Consider the following 23,824-nt stretch of genomic DNA (forward strand, 5'->3'; position numbering starts at 1 on the left):
CAAACTCAGAGAAAAAATATTTATATATTTCCGTCGCATTGTTATCGTCTTTCTTCATCGCTCATGCTTTGAATTGACATGAAGACGTATAGAAATAATGGGACAATGTCGCGGTGGTATATAAGGAAGGTTTTCTCCCATAACAGAGAACAACTAAACAAGCCCAAAATGACAAAAAATAAAATACTTTAATGGTATGTTTATTAATCAGAAATTAGAATTCTTATCTGGCATTGGAATTCTTATTAGGAGTTGAATTCCGCATATGGAGGATTCTTGCGTTTACTTCACATCGAGAAATTGAAAAATAAGTGGAGCCCAATTTTGGAGGAATTCAATTCTTGAGTAGGAGGTGGTATTCTAATTTATGGAGAACGAACTCATTAGAAATTCATCTTTTTTACCCATTATATCCTCACACAATATTCAAATTTTCAAATTTGACATATACTTTAACCTAACAACGAGGACATTTGAGTAATTAATACCTCTTTTACCCTAATTCCATATGATTTAGTAAACAACTTCAATAGGAATTCAGAATCTAATTCTCCTCAATTGAATTCCCCCTCAATTGAATTCCCCCTCAATTCAATTCATCCTCAATTGAATTCCCCCTAATCCAATTACATATTAGTAAACATGCCATAAAATTGATACCATTCTCAAATCCGGGGAGGTTATAACAAGGAGTTTAAAGTGAGGAGGCCAATCTCAACATCAAAATATTTAAAATGTTTAAGTCCCATAATTTCTTTACATTTATTAATGGTGAGATTGACCTCCTCAAATAACGTCCTCACTTTAGACTCCTTATTGTAGAATCTCCCTTCTCAAATCTGTAAAGTTGAGTAACACATTTGATGTTTGGGCTTGGGGATAAACAATCCAGAACTGAATTTAATATCTAATTCAGTTGGTGGCTTAAATGGGCAAGGCCTGTAATTGAAAAAAATTATCACTAATGGGTTTAAAAATGGGCTTTCTGAGGGCCGTAAGTTGGGCCTACTATTTGAGGGAATGGGACCGAGACGGAATCCGAATTTTCGGGTGTCCTTTGACGAAAGAACATCGGCACTTGACCAGCAAGAGAGTCCACGACAGGCGCGAAAGCCAACACGTGGCATGTTGTGGGGCCCTCTTGTCCCTAGGGCCACGGCGGATGTGATAAAATGTTGATGAAAGCTTTGCTTTCTCTGCTCCGTCTCTCAATACACTCCAACTCTGAATTTCTAAACAAACAGAGGAGATATGGGAAAATCTGACAAAGCTGAAAGGGCCAAAGAGAGAAGAGAGAAGAGACTCCAAGAAATATCACTTCTCAGAACCATTCCTTATTCTGATCACCAGAGGTTGGCTTGCTTTTACTTTTTACTTCTTATTTGCTTTGCTCTCATTTCCATTTCTGATAGAGTAGAAGATGACGGTACATGATCTTGTCATAGACTCTAGCTGTTATGATCTTTGTGAGTTTTGAAATTTCTTCATGCTCATGAATTAAAAACACAGCAAAACAAAAAGCCCAGTTGTGATTTGTGCATTTGGATTGGGAATACATGGTCTTGTCATAGACTCTAGCTGTAATGATCTTTATGAGTTCAGAAATTTCTTCATGTTCATGAATTAAAAACACAACAAAACAAAAAACCCAGTTGTGATTTGTGCATTTGGGAACACATTGTCTTGTCATAGACTCTAGCTGGTATCATCTTTGTTAATTAAGCAGTTTATTTCATGAAGTTTGAAGTTTATTTTGTGAGTTTGCAATTTCTTCATGTTCATGAATCAAAAACACAACAAAACAAAGAGCCCAGTTGGGAATAAATTGTCTTGTCATAGACTCTAGCTGTTATGATCTGTGTTAGTTATGCAATATATTTCAAGAATTAAATGCAACATAACAGAAACTCCAGTTGTGATTTGTGCATTTGGGAATGCATGCATGGGTGTGTAGGTGGTGGTCAGCAGAGACCGTTGCAGTGGTTACTGGGGGCAATAGGGGGATTGGGTTTGAGATTTCAAGGCAGCTTGCGGCACAGGGGGTGACTGTTATTCTCACATCCAGAGACCACAGTGTGGGGCTTGAAGCAGCTAAGGTCTTCCAAGAGGGTGGTCTGAATGTGTTTTTCCATCAGCTCGATGTGTTAGACACTTTGTCCATCAACGAGTTTTGTGACTGGTTGAAACAAAATTATGGTGGCTTGGATATTCTGGTGAGTTGCTCATATAATTTCCCGTCATAATATGAACAGTTTCACTGCCCAGCAGTACTTTATTGTTTGGTGTGTGGGTTCTAATTTTATGCAATTCTTTTGCAACTCTTTTGTGCTTGCAGATAAATAATGCAGCTGTTAATTTCAATCAAGGGTCTGATAATTCTGTCGAGTATGCCTCTCAGGTTATTACTACAAATTATTATGGCATCAAAAATATGATCCAAGCTATGATCCCCTTGATGAAACATTCAGCTCCTGGAGGTCGAATTGTTAATGTGAGCTCCAGATTGGGTAGAATAAATGGCAAACGAAATGTAAGTGAATTTGTTTTTTTGCTTTCTTTTGTAGTCATAAAAATTCATCCTTTTATGTATGCCCATGAATGTGGCGGGAGGGGGGCTTGGAAAATGTTTCTGTGCTTGGGGATGACTAGCTCACTACTTTTCCTTGGTCAATGAAATCTTTGGTTGCATGCATGAGGGGAAAGACATGATCCGTTGTATTGCCTGAAAGGCTTAAACTTAGATGGATTTCAAAATGTCCCATTTGGATAATAGAAGTTAGGAAGAGGACTTCGTGCTTGTCTACCCGCTAGCAGTGTTAAGATCCCCTTTTGACGAAACGTTTGAGAACCTGCCATTGTGTTTGTCCCAATGGCATGAAGACTGTTGGCAAACCATGGGTGCATATGATATGAGGTGGATTAGTAACAGATAAGGTCAAGACATTAGCTGACTAGCTGCTAGAATAAGCGTCTGTAAGAGGCTTGCTAGCCTTCCAGCTGTCCATGTTTTTTCTTATCCAACTCCAATTCCTCAGAGGGAAATCACAGCTTACTTTCAACTGCAAAATGATGCATTTTACTAAATTTTCAAATTAGTTAAAACCAAATATGGATACAGAGTTTTCCACTTCCTTTTTTTATCAGACATATTTGCCCATTTTGGCATAGTCTCCAACTAATGTTAGAGGAACAACTCTCCAGATATCACACAAACAACCTTGATTTGCTGCAGTTTTATTAAGATTTTTTCGTTCGTTCTCTCTCCTCTTATTTCTAAGTTTGATTACTTTGCTTATGTATATTCAGTCTTGTAGTTCTGTTTTTTCTTCTGTTTGTACTTTACTTTGAATTTCATTTTATACTCCAGCCATTATTTTTTTTACTTAATTTGTTCTTGGTTAGGATATTTGTCCAAGGTCACAACCATTTGTGAATAAGTGCTTTGAGTATGATTTAAACCCCTACTGAATGATATCATTCAAATGCTATGTATTGAGAATGTACCAGAAGCTTAACAAAATTTATACATGTTTCCCTGACCATGTCAGACTATTATTTAATTGGCAGAAACTTGAAGATGCGAATTTGAGAGAGAAACTTAGCAATATTGACACACTCACAGAAGAAATGATTGATCAAACAGTTTCGACTTTTCTACAACAAGTACAAGAGGGCACTTGGGAATCAGGTGGGTGGCCTAAAACGTTCACTGACTACTCAGTATCAAAGCTTGCAGTCAACACTTATACCAGGCTAATGGCGAGGATATTTTCAGAGAGACCAGAGGGTGAGAAAATTTATATCAACTGTTACTGCCCAGGTTGGGTCAAGACTGCTATGACAGGTTATGCTGGGAATATTTCAGCTGAAGATGGAGCTGACACTGCAGTATGGCTTGCCTTGCTTCCAGACCAAGCAGTAACAGGGAAATTTTTCGCTGAGAGACGGGAGATAAGTTTCTAAGGTAGTCTGGCTAAAGACTAACAGATTTTGTGAAATACTTCAATTGCTTCATTATGGACTTCCTTTCCGCTACAGCCAAAATGAAAGTGAAAGTTTTAATGCAAAATATATCTTCAGCACTACAATACGCCATGAGGGAATACCTCATGAATTCAGTTGAAGAACAGAGCCATCAACTCACTGTAGGATGTAGATGGATAGGATGGACGATCCAATGTGAGTGATGTCGACAAGGGTATGCCACGTTCTTCTGTATCATCCGGAGCTCGAATCTTTTAAGCACCGTTTTGTTCCCAATCTTGTTTACTAATTGGGACTAAGACTAGATTAAGTTGGGGAAGTCTTCACTCTAGTGATTGTTATGCCTCTGTTTCTTTCATTTAGGGTTACATGTTAATTCAAGTGATTTTCCTTGTTGCATCTATAAACAAAATTGGTGTTGTGTTAGGAAATAACACTTCTTATCTATTATTTTGGTCCAATTCTGCTCTACCAGTCCTTGCTTCCAAGAACATTTGAATTTTCTTGGTGTTTGAGATCTTTTGGGGGGGTTATGACGCATTGCTGATTATACGTATGCGACAAATAAAAAGATTGTATGCCTAGCTAGCCACCAAAGAAACGTAGCAAAATCTAATCATACTAGCTAATCATACTAGAATTATGTCTTGGTGGAGCCAAAATACAAGAAATTCAACAAACTCAGATCAGATGAATCATACTTGAAGTTCACTTTGTTTACTCCTTGGATTGCAATGTTTATCATGTTCCCAAAAATTAATTACGACAATCAGTAATAAAATACAAGATCAACCAAAGTTTTCTTTTTGGTTAGAGAAAGGAAAAAGACTGAGGACAAACATAAAAAGTTTCGGTCACGCTGCACATGAATTGATTTTTGATGCCATAACCATATGGACGGAGAAAGGCCACGACGCCATTCGGGGCACAGGCCCTTGCATTGTTGGTGTCATTAAGCCCACCACTATAATTTCTATTCTCTCTCTCTTTTCTTTGCGCTCCGTGATTAAACACACAACACGGAACACAACAGCATTCTGAAAACAAGAAAAGAAAATATGGGGAGCTTGAGAAGAAGCTTGATCAGCCTGCACCGAGCCCTCAAATCCAGCAATTCAATCTCGCCTACTGAAACCCTTCTCAGGTATTTCTCTGTTTTTTTGTTTTCAGCCGTCGTTGTTAATAATAATTCGTAAAGCCGTTGGCTTTTTTGTAAATTGGCTTTGATTTTGTTGATGGGTAATTTGATTTCGTTTCCAGGCCTCAATATGGGTATGGTTTGGTTCAGCGTTCTTATTCCATCAGCACCACCAGCAATCTCGATATCGACCTCTCGAACCAGGAGAGCAAGAGGCGCTTGTTTAACAGGTCTCTAACTCTATCTTCATCTTCTTCCTTTTGGTGTTCTGCCTCTTTTTTTTCTTTTTTTTTCTTTTTTTTCTTTTTGTGTTTCTGAAACAAACATGGTTTTTGTTGCGAAACAGACTAATATATAGGAGCAAGCAGAGAGGGTTCTTGGAGCTGGATTTGGTTCTGGGCAAATGGGTGGAGGAGCATATCCATTCCATGGATGAAAATGGAATTAAATCTCTTGTGGACGTCCTTGACCTGGTAAATTTCTTTCCATTGCTTTGATCATCTCATACCTTGCAAAGTTTGCTGCCTTTTTGTTTTTTTGATGTGCTTTCCTTTCAAATGATTTTTAGTTATTCTGTAACAAATACAGAGAATCATGTGCCGCATTCAACATTTGTTCTTTGGAATTTAAATAGCAAGTTTGTTAATATATTTTAAACAAGCTTTGCTGCTAATATTTACGTGTCCTAACATCTACTGGATTCTAGTAATGCCTGGTGTGAGTTTATGTTCCATATAGAAGATAAGCTCAGATGTGCTTGTTCATGGTGATTCCCAGCATATGTTAGCACAGCATTTAAGGTCCTTCGTTTTTAATTTAGGATTTTTATTAATCTGATCTGAGCATTTAACTCACAACAGCTTAAGGGATCCAGTGCTTTTGAGAGTAGGCGTGGTTCTAGCTCTTCAGTTTTTGAATTACACTTTCTTGTCACTGTTTCTCAGTCTGTTTATTACACTTTTGAATAAGAGAATTAGATAAATGACTTGGTTTTTTTGGGTTGAATTGTATGTATACCATCAGGAGTTTTCAAGCACTTGAAATCAAACAGTTTGGTAAGAAACATACAATGTTTTAAATCATTTGATTTTCATCATCCAACAGCTTCTCAAACAAAACAAATTCATCCTAGTTGAAATAACATGTAAGCCAAGTTGGAGGTAAGATGCAAGGTGTTGCCTTAGTTGAATGGGGAGAGAGAGACGTTTGCTCAACTTTTCATGTTCTTTTCTGATATCATGTTTCCCTTATGCAGGAAAACCCAGATCTGTGGAAGTGGTTAAGTGGCCAGGAGCAACCCCCTGAGGCACTCAAGACTAATCCTGTGAGATATGATCAAAAAGTTTAGATTCCATTTATTGCTATATTATTCGTGTGATATAATCTAAAATTTAAAATTCCAGTTCTTGCGATATTCTTCATGGATTCAGTTTTCATTCAAATGATCTGTTTTTGTAGGTTTTTACTGCTTTGCGCAACAAGGTCTCGAGCAACCTGAACAGCTACGCTGCTCCAGAGACACGGGCAACACCTGGGCAGCCATGGGTTAGAGGATGGGATGATATAAAGAAAGGCCAGGGCGGCCCTATAACCGGGAACCAGTAGTTCTGCCGTCACCTTTTCAAGCTAAATTCCAAATAGTGCGTTCATTTGTAATGAGTTTGCAACGAAAAATGTAAAAGTTTTAATGCCTAGTCTTAATTTAAATAACATTGGCAATACAATAAAACAAAAAGGTATGAGTGTCTTCTATATCGTCTCATGAAATATGCCCCATGGTTCTCATTTTAGATTGTAAAATAGTATATAGTTCATACACTTGATCTGAGATTCTCAGTCTTGGATCTGCATACTTTTCAGTATTCATAATGAAAGAAAATAAAGTTTGGTAATTTTCAGATGGTGTTGTTTACATATGTTGTGTTCTTCTCCTCCGTAGGCATAGTTCATGGATTGAAGTCTAAAATGTAACCCATCAATGGTTTGTGGTACAACTATAAATACCCGAAAGAATTTGTGGGTGGAAATGGAAATTTTGCATTCTAGCTGGCTACATATGAGAAAGTATCATATTCAATGGGGATAGCTTTCTGAATGGATTAAAATCCACAACCTCACGGCTCTCGTTTCTTTGTGGCACTAACAGACGAACCCAAGAGAAGCATCATCAACAATGGCCTCTGCAACTCAACCCAAGTCCCTGTCTTTCCTCTTCTTCCTCCTCCTCCTTGTGATCCCCCTCAATTTCCCTTTGATGACGAAGACATTGGTAGAATCAGCCTCTGATGACCCAGCACCAGCAGCATGGCCCCACCAATTCCACTCTGTCCTGTTCATGAACAACAGCAAGGGAGCTTTGCAAATCGTGGACCTCTGGTACGACTGGCCCAAAGGCCGAAACTTCAACATAATCCAGAGCCAGCTGGGGAAGCTAACCTACGACCTGGAGTGGGACAATGGCACCTCCTTCATCTACACCTTGGACGCCAACAAAGAATGCAAGACCCTGCATTTCCCTGTTGGCATTCTCCGGCCCAACTGGCTTGATGGTGCTACTTATCTGGGTCAGCGCCACGTGGATGGTTTCCTGTGTAATGTGTGGGAGAAGGTTGACTTCATCTGGTACTATGAAGATGTCCTCACTAAGAGACCTGTCCACTGGGTCTTCTACACAGGTATATGATCATAGAACATCACCCTTTACCAATTTCAGCTTTTTGTTGTTGCTTATTGGGATAATTTTATAACCCCTGTTGAAGGCTGAATTTCGCATTTGATGGTAACGTATTTGTAGCTGTTAGATTGACGGGTTCAACATTCTCTATTAGATTGTGTTCTCATTAAATGGGAATTGTGTTCTCTAGTAGGGTGTTTTTCATTTTCTTTGATGATAATGGTTTATGGAATATGCAGGGTTTAATGCTCATGTGATGACATTTGAGGTGGGAGCTGTGCTTGAGGATGCCAAGTGGGAGGCTCCTGTTTACTGTTTTGGGGAGGAGGCTGAGGCAGAAAGGAGCAGGAGCTCTGTGCTTGAATCTATGGCAAGTCATCATTCTCATGGGAGTTTGATGAGAGCTGGTTTTCGTGCAACCTGAATGCCATTAGAATTAGCCAATGGCCATTTCTCTGGAGAAAGCTGGTTTTCTTGTGACATGTTTGAAATAGCTTTTGAGATGTAGCAAAGTGATTCTCGTTTATAATTTTAGTTGGCATTCTAGCAAACACTTGCAATATGATATGTTTCGCATGTGAACCAAGCTTCTCGTCTGTGCTACTTGCAAAGCAAAAATTCTAACCATGACCATTGGTGCCAATAGTGCAAAAGAAACATCATGATGTAATGCCATGTTGCATAGGGTATGTCATCAAATTTTCGATCTATTATCACAGGTTTAAAAAACTCACTTCATCTGCTAACATAATATGTCATAATATGTCAGACTATCAATAAAAATCGTTGTTCATATAACAATATTTGGATCATCGTGATCCGAAAACTATTATCGGCCGGGCTTTTGAAAGATCTTGAAAATGTATATGTGTTGGCCCATAGCCCAAGCAATTATGGGCTGTTTATCACAACACAACACAACCCAACTTATCTTCTTCCTTTCTTTTTCTTTTTCTTTTTTCTTTTGTTGAGTGATATACTACAGCGCCAATATGATACAAGCCGACGGCCGAGAATAGCTCGACACTTCTCTTTGAAATCCAGATAAATGGTCTCGATGAACCAAACAAATCCAACTCAACCCATTTGATCAATTTCCCGTCTCCATAATTGATCATTAGAGAAAAAAGAAGTAGGTTTTATACGCAAAATTCTGGAGATCTGGGCCGTGGCCGAGTCTCTATAGGCAGTGCAATTGAAATGGTACGAGTTGCAGTTGTAGTAAACACAGAGAGGCAGTGAGATTGCAATAAAATCAAGGGAATGGTTATCGGGTCGGAGCCGGGTGGTGGGAGCTCCGATTCCTCAGGCGGATGGAGCGTGGCTCGTGGGTTAGTGGTGAAGACGCTGGTGCTGATAGGTGGAGCTCTTGTGCTGAAGCGGCTTACAAAGTCCACCACCCGCTGGGACCATGCCCGCCTTGTTTCTCGTTCTATTTCCGGCGAGAAGTTCTCCAAAGACCAAGCAGCTAGAGATCCTGACCATTACTTTAACATCAGGTTGGTCCAAAAATCCAGTTTTCCAACTACCCAATTGGGCCAATTGTTCCTTCATTTCTTGTTCAATTCAATTCAGTTCAATTGGGTTTTGGTTTGAGTTGTTTGTAGTTGATTATTGGATGATATTTTGGCTTCTGTTGCAGGATGGTTACTTGCCCAGCAGCTGAAATGGTGGATGGTTCTAAGGTCTTGTATTTTGAACAAGTAAGCATAGTTCTACACCAAAGCCAGTAACTTTTTTCTTTGCTGTAGACTTTGTTATTTGTGGCAAATCTAAGCTTAAATATGTGTGTTTTGTTAGGCTTTCTGGAGGACTCCTCAGAAGCCCTTTCGTCAGGTATGTTGTTGCCTTCAATTCTTACCTACTTGCCTGGGTTTTTTCTTTTTCTTTTTCTCTTTAGTGATTCTTAGTGCTCTCTGTTTGCAGAGATTTTATATGGTGAAGCCTTGCTCCAAAGAGTTGAAATGTGATGTTGAGGTGAGCTTTTTAATCTCGTTTGCAGTTTAATTTGAAGAGCATGTTGTTAATGATATTGTAATGTATTATGTGTAATTTGAACTTCTCTTATTTCATTAAAAGACTAAAATTCCACCCCTCCCAACCCTTTTTGGGGAGCCTACATTTACGATGTCTATCTTAGATTTATTCATTGAGTAAATCATTACTAGCTCTCTTTTACTTCATACAGACTAGCATGTGACTAGAATGTGAGATGTATCTTGGGATTCAGTAACATTCTAATATTTTGAACTTCTCATTAATGAGCAGCTAAGCTCATATGCAATTAGAGATGCAGAGGAGTACAAGAATTTCTGTGATCGCTCAAAGGACCAGCGCCCGTTGCCTGAAGAAGTTATCGGGGTTAGTTTTAAGTCACATAAGCACATTAAACTCACGATCTTAGCTTGTCAATGCATACTTTTAGGTTCTCTGGTATCAGACATATTATGTATTATTGTGGCTTACAAATGCAGTTTAAAGTTCAGGTGTAGAAAATGTTAGATGAGTTTATAGCTGATTTTCAACTGGCTAGCTTCAACCTGATAGAAGTTATTACATCAAACCTTTCAGAGAAAGGATGTTACTTCAAAATTTAATCTAAGATGGACTTATTGAAAACTTCAGAATTTCACAAGGCTGAATTGTTTTTAAATGCTATAATTTGGGTAAAGTCATTAGTACCATGGGTCCCTTGATCTTATTTTTTCTCTATGCTAACCTTGCCTATGAGGTCTGAGGTCTTGTGAGTAAGAACTTAAAATCATATTTATGCTTTGGAGTTGTTCTTTTTCCCAGGCATCAGATTCTCTGATTTTTAAACATTTACGTTTACAGACATAATTTCAAGTATTTATTCAAATTTAGTATCTGTCTGCAGGATATTGCAGAGCATTTGACAACAATACATCTGAAACGTTGTGAGCGTGGGAAACGCTGCCTATATGAAGGTTCAACTGCGCCTGACAGTTTCCCTAATCTATGGGTAATTGTTTGTTCCTCTGTCTTTTTAATTTCCCCTCTAATGTGAGCTGATCACATGAAGACCTTGTTTTGCGCCCATGGATAAGAGTTGGGTTACTTGAAACTGCAATGAATCAAATTATTACTATTAAGTGATATCATTTTTCCCTTGTATAACAGAATGGAGCAGCGTACTGTACTTCAGAACTTTCAATTCTTAAAAATAATGAGATACATGCCTGGGATAGGGGATATGATGGCGATGGAAATCAAGTCAGTTTTTCTACTCTTACTCAATCACTCTAATCACCTTATTGGATGTTTTAATGTTGTAGTTTTTCCAGGAATAAATCGAACTTCTTTGTATTGTTACAGGTTTGGGGACCAAAGGAAGGTCCATATGAATTCAAGCCTGCACCAGCCTCTAGTACCAATGACATGTTTTCTTCTTTAAATTTTCCTATTCAGCAGTCTTTGGAGAAAAGAATAGAGGGTTCATTTGTATTGCAAGAATAATCATTTGTTACATATTACCATCCTATGTAAATGTTCAAATTTTTTTGGTATCTCAAGTCTATTTATTTGTCTTTCCTGTCAGTTATCCTATTTTTCCCACTGGTCTTGTTTTCTTTAATATCCTACTTTATGTTACAAGCAAAATTTAGTATCTTCCACTCTGCCGAGTGTATGAAAGGTTGGTGTAGTACATGGAAAAGTTGCCAACATGCTCAGGAATGCATCCCTAACCATTGGAAGTGAGAGTGTTTTTATTTGAAGTGAATTCTTACTGCAATGGATATTTGCAGGAACTCATGACTGCGTTGTTATGATGCCCATGAGATCAGCTTTCTTTCTGGAAACTCCATATATGTTGAGTTTTGCTATCAAAATATTTGTATCTGCAATTTCTTCAATTGTTACTTTGGGCCTGTTTTTGTTTCAACCTTCTACTTGTGCAGGTCAAGGTAACTTCTTGTGAGTTCTTTTCTGGAACAAGTTTTTTGGTCCAAAACAAACTCATGCATGCCGCTTATCAAACTCAAATGGTATATCTTAATCCTTATTATGCATTGAATTGCAGGTGTGATCAAAGCAAATTGAAGAGAAAGATATGGTTCTGTGTATCAAATGAAATTATACAAATGATTGTGCCCAATCCATTTGATGTTACAGTAGCAGCTACTATGAAACTATCTATCCCTGAAAGCCTAGCAGCTGCTATGAAACTATCTATCCCTGAAAGCCGATGTTAATGTAGAAGTATAATCCAACAAGTGCCACAACTCCCACTACAATAGCAATAGGCAGTGCCTTCCTGTTCCAGGTTAAGCAGAGCATGTAAGTGTCCAATTCGTCACATGGAAGAAAAATATTTGAGTTCATACTGAAAGGAATATCAAGGCTTACCCAATTGCTTCTTCTCTCTGCAACTCCGCCTTTCGTTGCTTTCGGACATCTTTGCTGTTTGCATCTTTGGTCACCGGAGGCTGGTATGCCCTAAACCTCCGTTTGGGAGCACCACAGACTGCAAGTCACAGATTTCCATCATGATAAAGTTACAAGGGTTGTTTGTTGGTGTCTGTATTGATAAAGTCCTCAAACCAAACAAATTTGTACATAAAGGGGCTTAAAGGCTGTAAATTTGATGGTGAAATGGATGCCGTATGTAAGACGAAGTAAATTACCAGGGCAGAAGTACTTGTCAGGCAACTTCTCAAAAGGAGTTCTGTCATTGTATATATACCTGCATCAACACAACAAGAACAACAAGAACAACAAGAACAACAAGAACCCAATTCAAATAACGTTTTATATAACCAAAACAACACAAACAAAGCAAGGAAGGAGTTATATATGGTACCCGCAATCGCGACAAATATAGGCTTGCTTGGAGGCAACACGCATGGAGAACTTGGGTGCGGCAGAAGAAGCAAGAGACTTTTGCTGTTGCTTAGGAGAAAGCAGCAATAGGCTATGTGATGAGAAGAAGGAGGACTTTAGAGCAAAACGATCCGACGGCCGCCGTAGGCCGGCATTGCCCTTCGGAGCTGCTAATGGAGATGGTGGTGCTAGATGGCATCGTGTTGAGGGTGCCTGCAATTGCAGGGCCATCTTCTACTAAGGATAGTACCGTGGGAGTGTAGCAGTGTAGTAGGAATGAAAGGAAGATATGAAGAGATAAGAGAGTGGTGGGTATAAAAAGATGAATTGGAAGTATGCGAGTCTCCCATTGGGAGTCGCGTGGCCTCCGTAATCCCCACAAACCAACAAACACCAGCTGCCTCCCGAGTCTTCTTTTTTTGGTTTATTTTCAAAAAAAATTTATGTGAACATCCCTTTCTAATTTTCATGCTCCACCAACATGACTGAAATTACCATTTTGCCCCTAAAACGAACCACTCCCCATAACAGTCCCAATCTTGCTCTTGGTTGGACCATTGTACGGACGGTCCTCTTCTAATCGCTATCTGCAGTTTGAGTAGTTAATTGAATTGAAACAAGAGTTCTGGGTTCATAAGTCACCTCAGATATTAAACGATGGAACAATCACCATCATGGCTTTCAATGACATTGTTATCAATCCCAAGTCAAAGTAAAAAAGAAGAATTTGTAATCTGATAAATTTTTACGACATCGAAATTTTTACACGGTGATGACGATTAGTATCTCAACTACAACAACAAAGCTACTACTGTAAAATTCAGAGGCTGCGGAGGAGGCAAGAGAAATAGCTGCTACCAAGGTTTCAGGTCACCCACTGGCCCTGCGGTCCAGTTTAGGATCTTTTCACCTGGCTTCAAGTAAACACCAGGGCCATGCGGCAATTTACGCGCAAGCCCGTTCAGTACTTGATGAAAAGCATCTCCTGCTTCAGCAGGTTGTGGGAACAACATTGCTTGCTTCATTGAAGGATTGGCAAGCAATCGCTGCTTCCTCAATATCAGTTCTGGTGGGATTGAAGTGAGTATGGTGTCCAAGTTGGGGACATCTTCCTCAGCTACAAACACGCCAATTTCTTCCCAAGGGATTGCATCAGCAAAGGGTAGAACAATGTCATCTGCTATGATAACAGGAATGCAGCCGAAAATCACTGCTTCAACCAATCTTGGACTCCAAGGAGCCCAGCCGAGTGGACACAAACAAAAGACTGCTCGTTGCATGTCCTCATAGTATGTGGTGGGGTGCTCAGTGGAAATGTCAAAAAGAGGATTGTCTTTAAAGTTCTCCCACACTGCTGCTCGTGCGCCTCTGCAAAGTTGTAAAGTTAGACTCAGACATCTCCTATCTTCAGTTCAATCCATCATAGTGTTATCTAGCAAACCAAGGAACCCTAAACTCTGTCTTCTAAAGATAGCAATACGAGAAAGTTGCATTCTATATTTCTGCCCTCTTTTGACTATTTTTAAATACCCATCAGAGGTTTATATCTTGTTTAATAAATGCTGTCATGTTTTAACTTCATAAAATGGCATGACTTCTCTTTTCAAATATGTTTAACATAATCCTTTTTCACCGGCAACAACAATGGAAGGATGCTTTGGGCACCCTCAAATGCTATAAGCTTTGTAAGCATTACCTTGCATAATAACCACCTTCTGGGTCATTTCCCACATCATAAAACAATCCACGGAAGTAAACAAAGATGGATCTAGGAGTTTTCTCAGGAATTAGGTGGGTTTGCATTTTCTGCGGAGGTGCATAAGGAGGAACTGTAATTGAGCCCTCTTTCAAGCAAACATGATTCTGTTGCCCAAAAGTCTGAACCAAAGTTGCGCGCTGGAGCATGGGAAGAATTCCTCTTTCAATCGCCTTTTCTTCCTGCAATAATATAATCAATCATTATGCATAGGGAAAAGAGATAATTGGCATGCCAGATAAAATAAATTAACATCACATAATGACAGCAGTACATCATGAAGGAATGAATATCTACAGGCTTATGAGGAACAAGCTAACAAAAGTAGGCCAATTGATTCAAATATTCATTCAGTCTGTCAGATATGACGGGGCACAAGAAGAAGCAAACCAAGCTTTTAACCTGATAATGAAAGCATGCTCCAAAATCATGAGGCACTACAAAAAAGTGATCTGCCCCTTCTGTCCGGTTCCAATAAGGCCAATTTGAAGATATCAGTTGTATCGCACTTCTCATCATCCGTGGTGACTTAAAAGGCAAAGGAAGGCCATTGGGCGTCAGGTCACAAGTAGTGTATACAGGAGTATAAAACCAATCAGCTTCCTCAGGATTAAGGGTTCGGACGGGGCTGGATAGGAGAAACCGATGCATATAGATCTCAGCTGCAAACATGTGGTTCAGGCATCTAGGGTCCTTCTGCAGAATCTTCTTGTTGTATTTGCTTGGAAGCTCATACACAAAAACTTTCAACCTCCCCACTGGGTCATCGTCCAAGACATCACCAGCACTACCTGCATTGTGTGCAAACAAACCAAACTTAAGTTAATACCCTTTAACTTCTCAGTAGATTCTGAATCTATACCCAGTCTACAGACTTCTCAACGAAAACTCCAACAAATGCAAAAGGATAAAAAAAAAAACATAATTCTTGGAGTTCATAAGCACGGACACAATGGCATTATGTCTTTGCTACCCTTCTGGGAGCTACAACTCCAGTTAAATAAACCAGCTTTACAACATATAACTTCAACTATTAGAGGATCAAAATCAAAGCCTTCATACCTAACTTGAAAAATAGCAAGCATCACACTAAAATTTAGAGACCGGGATTAATTCCCAGACTAACCTGTTTATTGTCAAATCAAAAGTAAGAACAATAAGAGCTAAATCAGCACCCACCAAGGCATAGAAACAGTTGAACACTAATTTTAGATAACAGATCCCTAAAATATCAAAACCTACGAACATTCCAAAGCACCCCATCAATCAAAACCCAAACTTTCAAGTGATCAGAACTGATTTGGCAGTAAAGGACAGCAAAATGAAACTTGAAATCAAAAAATGGCAAACCCCAAAAGGATCAAATCATGTAAATCGACAAAGATGAAGTCTTTCTCCGTACCTGAAATTCTCTCAGTGCGGGCCTGCTCCCCTGAGCCAATCCCCAGCAGAAAGGCAGCACAAAGAAGCCCAGCAAAACCCAACTTCCAAATTCTCATCTTTCTGCCCAATCCTTTTGCTTCCTCAGCTAAAAAATCAGTAACCCCACAAAAAAAGAAGGGTAGTGGAGGATATATGAGCCAAAGGAAACAGGTGGGTTCTTCAGCAATCTGAAGAAGATGATAGTTGGGACGTCAAAAGCAGAATCGGTGGAAAGATTCCTTCAAATTTGTTGGGCTTTTTTCTTAGTCTAGTCTCTGGCTTCAGCAGCAGAAGAGCTGGAATGAAAAAGTAAATTTGGTCTGAAGAAACAAGGAAACCAAGAGGTACGCGGATCTCTGGGCTGTTGTTTTTGTATTTTATTCAGCCCCCATTGTGGTCTGGTGGCAAATCCATCTCAGTCCCCGACACCAAAGACCAAGCCTCAACCTGCTCTTTTCTGATTAGGAATACCAAATATTTCTACTTTTTGGTTAATAAAATAATAAATGGCGTGGTTTTAAATTTTAACCATAAATTGAAAAGAAAAAAGTCCACCTTATTTTTCCCGGGAAAAAAATTAGAGCCCATCTTATTTTCGTTATAAAAAAAAAAATATTGTTATTTTCCAAAAAGAAAAAAAACATGTTGACTTGGAAGTTATTAGCTAAACACTGCTAGATATTTTTGTTCAAAATAAATACTGCTAGATGTGCTAATAATTTGGCAACTTGGCATGTAGACTCAATAATACTTGTGATTATTGTCTGAATATCTTTTTTTTAGATTGAAATTTTTTTCATGAAAGTCAATTGAAGAAATTAAGGTATCCTATTTAGATTCAATTTTATAAATTCAAAAACATATTTTAAATCCAAAGTCATAAAAATCCGTTTAGTAGACCCATTTTTGAAAACTCAAAAACACCTCAATTATTAAAAACAAAAGAAGTGAAGTTTTATAGTGTTTTTTTCTCTCCTCTCTCTCTCTCTCTTCTCTCTCTCGCTCTCTCTCTTCTCTCTCTCTCATTTCAATTTGTAAATTTGGGAATCTAGGGTTTCTGATTTTCTTATTATTTTTTTAATTTTTTAGATCTTAAAAATTGTTTGGAGTTCAATAGCAAACAAGTTTTTAGATCTTAAAATCACTCTTTGAAAACTCATGTTTTTAAAAAGAATCATAATTTTTGAATTTACTTTTTTGAGTAAGATACCAAACATGCCCGGAGACATTCCGACTTATCAGTATCATTAATGGCATATTTACTAATCCCTAATTGGATTAGGATGAATTGAATTGAGGATGAATTGAATTGAGGAGAATTATATTCCGAATTCCTAATGAAATTGTTTACTAAACCATATAGATTGAGGGGAGTTAGATTCTGGATTCCTATTGAAGTTGTTTACTAAACCATATGGAATTGGGGAAGAAGTTGTACTAATTACTAAAATGTCCTCATTGTTGGGTTAAAGTAGATGGCATATTTGGAATTTTGAAAATTGTGTGAGGATATAATGGGTAAAAAAGATGAATTCCTAATTGGTGAATTCTCAATGAATTAGAATACCACATCTCACCCAAGAATTGAATTCCTCCAAAATCAGGAATTCAATTCCTAATTTTGTGTGGGCCCCACTTACTTTTCAATTTATTGATGTGAAGTAAACATAGGAATTCTTTACAAGCGGAATTCAATTCTTGATGAGAAATCCAATTTCTGATTAGTAAACACATCATAAGAGAAAACTTATTTGTAACGGAGTGATGAGACAACTGTATCTATAACACTCATTGGTCTCCTCCATTTGTTAAGTTAATGAGATGGCAAATTACAAATGTATGGTTGCAATGGCTTCCATTTCTCACAAGGTATTTAGTCATTTCACGAGTTAATGAAAGAAACAAGACACGTATTTTCCATTTATTATGAGATTAATTCCAGTTGCAAAAATACACAAATTATTGTTGTGACCAATGACCATGTTCTTCTAAATAAATGCAAACTGTTGGAATAGTGATACGTAATAAATTGGACAGGTGTGCATATATATGATGGCCTCATGCACAAATCGACACTGACTCTTCTCCACCCATCACCGTCAGTCACCTAATCTTTTGTACCGATTGATTAACTCTGCAATTAGTCGTTAAAAATTAGAATTATTTGGTTTTCAAACCGTTGATTAAATTTTAAGCCCTACATGTTCTATTAGTAAACCCTAATTACTAATCTTCCTTCTTAACATATATATATTATCTTCTTAAAATTTCGTAAAAGGGTTTCTATGTGGGTAAGCTTTTCTTGGCCTTCAAAAAGGAGAAGTAGGTCAGCTTTTCTTGGCCTTCAAACAAGGTGTTAGGTTTAAGCAATTAATAACTATGGTCTATGGTGGTGATTCAATAACTTGAAAAATAAAAAATAAAAAATAGAATTTGTACTTGAGTTCGAATTTTATTTATGCAGATTGTACTTGAGTTTGAATTTTATTTATGCGGATTCGAATAGTGTTCTGTCGAAATAAAATTAATATTGCTGGTGATTTAATATGAATGTATGCATACAAAATGCAAAGGCTAGCTATAGACTTTGGAAGGCCATTAAATGTAGGCTCAACTAATAATAGGGAAAAAATTAATTGATGTGGGGGCCTCTGGCTTCAACTCTTCTGCCTTTTTCTTCACAAAAAAGTCATTGTTCAAGTCATCTTTGGCATATTTTTCTGCTGAATCTATCAGCACCAGTAATCTTGTTATTTATTGTCAAAGATCTTAGATCTCTCGTTTTCTGCATTTGTGAGAGAGAGAGAGAGAGAGAGAGAGAGAGAGAGAGAGGGAGAGATGAGCACTATGGTGGTGTTGAGTTCAAATGTAAACGATCATTACAAGGAGGAAAGAAGCATGGACAGAAAAGAAGAAGCACTGCTCGTAGAAGCTTCACATGCAGATAATAATGATATTCAAGAAAGTAGCAGTGAGTTGGAGGAGCTTCCCAAAATTCGTCTCATGAGAGCATTTGTTGAAGCCCAGGATCCTTCCTCCAAGGTGAGTGTTCCTAATCCTAACCTTAATCTTTTCATTAATATCTAATTAATTTTGTTAATATTATAGCTTGTTTCTTTATTTGTTTTTGGCTGGAGAAGGTGTATCATTTAAGTGTTTCTTCTTTTATCTTTGAGGCTTACGGGCTTCCAAGAAATTTGCATATATATTTTGTTCTAGTTCTTCGGTGTACATTTGCCATTTTATTCTCAAAAAAAGAGTATTTAGCCCGGCTGTAAATATCCAGTCACCTTTGAATTACACCTTGATGGGAAAAAGAAAAAACCTTGCACTGCTCGCCATCAAAATATCCAGTCACCTTTGAATATATATATATATAACACTTATTTACTGTTTTGTTGTAGTACACAAGATGACTTAGGGCTAGCAAGGAAACAAGATGTATCTGAGTCAAAAATAAGTCCCATTTTATATTCTTTTTTGAAAATATATTTTTCTGTATAAAAAGAGACAATTTGAGGTGGAGATTTGAAACTCTACAATAATATGAGTCCCCACTTTGAGAAATACAAAATAAAGTAAAATTATAGTAACAAAAGTCACCATCTAATAACTATATGTCCATTGTCGTAAAATTTTCATGTTAAATTATCGACTTCAATCTCCCCTTTTCTGTAATTTAGAGTAGCTTACAATTTCACTTGAATTAGAAAAAGTAAACAAACAAATAAATAAATATAACTATATGTAATAGTCATGAAATTCTCATGTTAAACGTACATGATACCACCAAGGGACCCATGGAATGACACATATATAGAATTATCAAATAAAGTTGTTTCTGATACAAGCATTTGTAACAAAACCTGTTTTTGGCCAATTCTTACAACACTGGCACTTTGCATGAGCCTCTGCCAACCCAAATTCACAGAGAGAGAGAGAGAGAGAGATCTGCCATGCATTGCATATGGTGCTTACAGTTCCACCTACTTCAAATTTCAAAACACATACATATTATATTCCTCAGCAGTAACTTGCAATTTAGCTCTATCTCTGTCAAGTTCTTGTTTCGTGTGTGTGTGTGTGTGTGTGAGAGAGAGAGAGAGAGAGAGAGAGAGAGAGAGAGAGAGAGAGAGAGAGAGAGAGAGAGAGAAGAGTATCATGGATTTTAACATAATGGAAAGCAGCACTGAATCAAAGGAGGAGCTGACCCGAAATCGTCTTGTAAGAGCACTTGTTGAAAGGAAAGATCCTTCCTCCAAGGTGCTACATTTATAATTGGTACAAATATTACTAAATCTGTAGTCAACACAAGTGAACTTCAACCCTTCTAGTCTTTTAAAAAAAATTCAGATCAGAAGCTATGCCTGCACCAAGTTCTTAATCACCGATCTGATGTTTTGGTAATGTGGAGCTGCAATATTTGTGTGCAGGAAGTGGATGATCCGACTATCAGAAGGTTCCTGCGTGCGCGCGATTTCGATATAAGCCAGGCATCTGCCATGTTCCTCAAGTACTTGAAATGGAGACGAACTTTTGTTCCCAACGGTTTCATTTCTGCTTCAGAGGTGCCAAACCAAATTGCACAGAACAAGATGTTTTTGCAGGGATCAGACAAGAAAGGACGTCCAATAGCGGTTGTCCTTGGCAATAGACACTTTCAAGACGGCCTTAAGGAATTCAAGCGTACGTTTTTTTTCCACACATTTTGTCAATTCTAAATGAGCAAATAAAAAGTCTTGCTGCAAAATCACTGGATCGTTTAAGAGATTTAAAGCTTGAAACTACTAATGCTACTAGTATAGTTTCTAATGTTGTACAGGTTTTGTTGTTTATGGCCTCGACAAGACATGTGCAAGGTAATTTGCCGTTTTCACCCTGAACTTCAATTTATCCTCGACTTTAATTTCAGCTAATTTTCTCCTGGAATTATAACGTGACGAAGCGGTAGACCGGCGACGATATGTTTTATGTGACGATTTTGAACATGATGTACCAGGATCCCACCAGGACAGGAGAAGTTTATAGCCATAGGAGACCTTGAAGGATGGGGATATTCAAACAGTGACATCCGAGGGTACCTTGGAGCTCTATCGATTTTGCAGGTGTCTGTTCTGCTCTACACCATTTTCATTTCTCTGTTACAAACAAGATAAACAAACAGTTTACCAAATAATTTTCAGAAAGCTTTTCTTTAACTGTTTACTAAATATTTGCAGGATTACTATCCAGAACGACTAGGGAAGATGTTTATCGTCCATGCGCCGCTGGTATTTATGACAGTTTGGAAAATCGTTTACCCTTTCATTGACAACAAAACTAAGAAGAAGGTAAAATCGACTCACATTGATGTAAAATTATAAATTAACTTGACCTGCCTGTTATATAATAGTTAATTATATGCATCATCTGGGTTTCTCTGTGTGCAGATAGTATTTGTGGAGAACAAAATGCTGAAATCAACCCTGCTCGAAGAGATCGACGAAAGCCAACTTCCGGAGATATACGGAGGCCAACTGCCGTTGGTTCCCATCTAGGAAGTGAGCAAAAGCTCATATTTGTGCACAGCTTGTAGCTGAATTGAAGTTATTATGCAGTCATTCACTATCTTGTTGTACCATACGTGTTTGTAAGACCATGAACTCATTTATCATAAATAAATAAAAAGCTGAGAGAGTAACAAGCAAACACCCAACTAAATGAATGAATGATAAGTCCTTTTGGTGCTTCAAGCAAAACGAAAACAAAACGATCCATTTTTTTTGTTTTTTTGAATATAAGACAAGAGGAGGGGTTTCTCACACACACATACCAAGGTGCCGAGGGGATCAAACCTCAGTCTACAAATCAATACCATTTTTCATTGGATTAGACCATGTTGGTAAAGCATGATTTCTTTAAATCCCATTATATTGGTTTTGGAAAAACATGAGGGGCAAAAAACGCAAAGAGGCCTCTACCTCCAGCTGAATTATATGACTTAATGCCATAGGAGGAGGCATTCAGAATCAGAACCTCCATATGTCTCAGCGGAATGATGGATATCCATGGTCCATGCCCGACCCATATCATTCTATTGTAGTCAACTATTTGAGCCCTGCAGAGTTGGGCCCATCTCCATTTGGATGGTTCCATTGGAACCCAAATTTGCTTAGTTCACCCATTATCTTCTTTTCTTTTCTATCCTTGGTTAAAAGAAAAGTTTTTAAAATTAAAAACTTTGAATTTGATATTTGAATTATTCTTGAATTCCCTGATTCATGACTTCTTTATGTTTACTTACTTAGAATTCTGAGACGTTAATGAATCGGAAAAGTGAGGAATACTCATTCCAATGTAAGTAAACATTCATTCAAATTAAAACTCCTTTTTAAACTTACTATCATTTGAAAATCAATAATTCAGAATAATTCTTCAAAGCGACCAACTTTGGATGGACCAAAAATCAACTTCCACCTTCTACAGTATATAATTCACAGCATGCATCACATGTGGATTTTTTTTGTTTTTGGTACAAACTACAACAACAACAAAAAGAAAAAAAAAGTGGAACAGATCACATCACCAAGTGAACAGTGCATTGGATCCTTAAAAGATCACATGTAACAATTAAAAAATCGTAACAAACAAAAACCAAACAAATAAATCCAAAAAATAAAAGAAGGTAAAAGGAAGACCACTGTTAATGACTCAATGCGAAAGCCAGGGCTCCCTCCAGCCAGCCTGACTGCCCTGACTGCCCCTGAGACTGAGCGCCCTGAGCCACTGACTCATCCCAGTCAGGTCTTCTTGCTCAGCTTTGGTAGCATCCATCCACTGCCCAGAACCCAGTACACTGCGTGTCGCCTCCCCATTGGCCCTCCCCCTCCAAGTACCCTCTGTTAACCCTAATATTTTACTATTAATTCTGAAAAGAAGATAAAGTCACTAACTTGTGAACCCTCTCGTGTTTCATCTCCATTTTCTCTCCCCCATATCACATCGCCACTTCATCGTTCATCATTCATCATCAGAACCGTCTGCCTTGGGCACGGCTCGTGGACCACCACCACCGCACCTGATCCTCCGCCGTCCTCCGCGCGACACGTGGGTGGGAGCCGCAACAACATCGTATTCGTCAGGGCCACGTGTCGGTGTATAAACGGGAACACGTAGGGGGAGATGCAGCTGATCGTGACACTAGCCTAAGAAGAAGAAGATGGATATGGGTTTCGTTTGTCTTGGGGAAGTACAGAAAAGCAGCCTTTCAGAACACCTGCCCAACCCTGTACTTCCCTGCCACTTCTTATATCGCCAACGGGAACAGTAAATTTCACTCGTTATTATGACATGTGGTGGAATGACGTGTTTGCCCCTCTTGCATGCTTGGCTCTTTCGGGTAATTGAAGGTTGAGAATCTCTACAGAGATATGGGTTTTCGTCACGTTGTCCGAGGAAGAGATGATGATGATGGTGATTGTGAAAATTACCATCTATTACACAAACGCCAATCTTAATCTCCACATTCCATTATGCCAATTTTACTAAGCTTTGCCCCCATCAATTTCACCGTCAAAGATTTCTTGTTACCACCTACTACCAAAAAACAAAACAAAAAGGTGTGTTTGCATCTCCAAAATCACGTTATAGAGTCAATGGGTTCCCACCGCAGCGGTGATCGCTTCCCCCTTTCCTTATGGCATTGGTAACCCCCGTTCGAACTCCAATGTAACCAACAAAAATCACGTCATAGATTTTGGGCCCTTCAACAAAATCATGTTGATTTTGTGTCATAAACTAGGAGACCACGCAGACAAGTAGACAACAAGAAAGAAGCAAGAAAGTTTGGAAAACTTTACTTCTTATTAGCAGTTTTAGCACTCTGAGGAGCTACTCCTACACGCATGAGTTTAATTATTAAAATAATTATGTTTATTAAAAGAAAAAAGAAAAATGGCAACCTCAAGGGTCAACTCTGGGGCTAACATAACATAACATAACAAGTTAAAAAGTTCATTGGGTGGTGGGA

The 23,824-nt window shown here is 38.2% G+C and overlaps 7 protein-coding genes across 8 annotated transcripts; 5 read left to right on the top strand and 2 right to left on the bottom strand.

The window, feature by feature from the left end:
* Nucleotides 1-1,186: 1,186 nt before the first annotated feature.
* On the top strand, nt 1,187-4,445 carry LOC110769636 (short-chain dehydrogenase/reductase 2). The gene is made up of 4 exons (XM_088253463.1): nt 1,187-1,352; nt 1,955-2,213; nt 2,336-2,530; nt 3,568-4,445. Exons 1-4 carry the CDS (start codon nt 1,252-1,254, stop codon nt 3,961-3,963), a joined length of 951 nt encoding a protein of 316 aa, XP_088109589.1. The 5' UTR covers nt 1,187-1,251; the 3' UTR covers nt 3,964-4,445.
* A 462-nt stretch (nt 4,446-4,907) lies between these two features.
* Nucleotides 4,908-7,020, top strand: SDHAF2 (succinate dehydrogenase assembly factor). The gene is made up of 5 exons (XM_021973661.2): nt 4,908-5,128; nt 5,245-5,352; nt 5,469-5,595; nt 6,378-6,446; nt 6,581-7,020. The coding sequence occupies exons 1-5, from the start codon at nt 5,043-5,045 to the stop codon at nt 6,725-6,727; spliced, it is 537 nt and encodes a 178-aa protein (XP_021829353.1). The 5' UTR covers nt 4,908-5,042; the 3' UTR covers nt 6,728-7,020.
* Nucleotides 7,021-7,150: 130 nt separating this feature from the next.
* Nucleotides 7,151-8,378, top strand: LOC110769634 (uncharacterized protein At4g14100-like). The gene is made up of 2 exons (XM_021973660.2): nt 7,151-7,797; nt 8,036-8,378. Exons 1-2 carry the CDS (start codon nt 7,296-7,298, stop codon nt 8,218-8,220), a joined length of 687 nt encoding a protein of 228 aa, XP_021829352.1. The 5' UTR covers nt 7,151-7,295; the 3' UTR covers nt 8,221-8,378.
* Nucleotides 8,379-8,711: 333 nt separating this feature from the next.
* CRL (crumpled leaf) lies at nt 8,712-11,347 on the top strand. The gene is made up of 8 exons (XM_021973658.2): nt 8,712-9,295; nt 9,439-9,499; nt 9,597-9,632; nt 9,723-9,773; nt 10,065-10,157; nt 10,675-10,779; nt 10,938-11,030; nt 11,133-11,347. Exons 1-8 carry the CDS (start codon nt 9,060-9,062, stop codon nt 11,271-11,273), a joined length of 816 nt encoding a protein of 271 aa, XP_021829350.1. The 5' UTR covers nt 8,712-9,059; the 3' UTR covers nt 11,274-11,347.
* Nucleotides 11,348-11,854: 507 nt separating this feature from the next.
* Nucleotides 11,855-12,963, bottom strand: LOC110769633 (Rubredoxin-like superfamily protein). Its single transcript, XM_021973659.2, has 4 exons — nt 12,619-12,963; nt 12,443-12,501; nt 12,165-12,282; nt 11,855-12,072 (listed from the first exon to the last, which is right to left on the bottom strand). Exons 1-4 carry the CDS (start codon nt 12,867-12,869, stop codon nt 11,988-11,990), a joined length of 513 nt encoding a protein of 170 aa, XP_021829351.1. The 5' UTR covers nt 12,870-12,963; the 3' UTR covers nt 11,855-11,987.
* A 388-nt stretch (nt 12,964-13,351) lies between these two features.
* On the bottom strand, nt 13,352-16,288 carry GUT1 (Exostosin family protein). Its single transcript, XM_021973656.2, has 4 exons — nt 15,797-16,288; nt 14,797-15,185; nt 14,335-14,576; nt 13,352-14,006 (listed from the first exon to the last, which is right to left on the bottom strand). The coding sequence occupies exons 1-4, from the start codon at nt 15,891-15,893 to the stop codon at nt 13,493-13,495; spliced, it is 1,242 nt and encodes a 413-aa protein (XP_021829348.1). The 5' UTR covers nt 15,894-16,288; the 3' UTR covers nt 13,352-13,492.
* Nucleotides 16,289-18,513: 2,225 nt separating this feature from the next.
* Nucleotides 18,514-21,520, top strand: LOC110769630 (CRAL-TRIO domain-containing protein YKL091C). Of its 2 annotated transcripts, none has more exons than XM_021973654.2 (6): nt 18,514-18,858; nt 20,250-20,502; nt 20,639-20,675; nt 20,816-20,921; nt 21,036-21,146; nt 21,246-21,520. In XM_021973654.2, exons 1-6 carry the CDS (start codon nt 18,655-18,657, stop codon nt 21,351-21,353), a joined length of 819 nt encoding a protein of 272 aa, XP_021829346.1. In that variant the 5' UTR covers nt 18,514-18,654; the 3' UTR covers nt 21,354-21,520. The 2 variants fall into 2 exon arrangements, with proteins under 2 accessions (XP_021829346.1, XP_021829347.1); XM_021973655.2 differs by lacking the exon at nt 18,514-18,858 and adding an exon at nt 19,958-20,079.
* The last annotated feature ends 2,304 nt before the right edge of the window (nt 21,521-23,824 follow it).

Source organism: Prunus avium, chromosome 5, assembly GCF_965620075.1.
Source record: "Prunus avium chromosome 5, drPruAviu1.hap1.1, whole genome shotgun sequence".
Taxonomy (NCBI): domain Eukaryota; kingdom Viridiplantae; phylum Streptophyta; class Magnoliopsida; order Rosales; family Rosaceae; genus Prunus; species Prunus avium.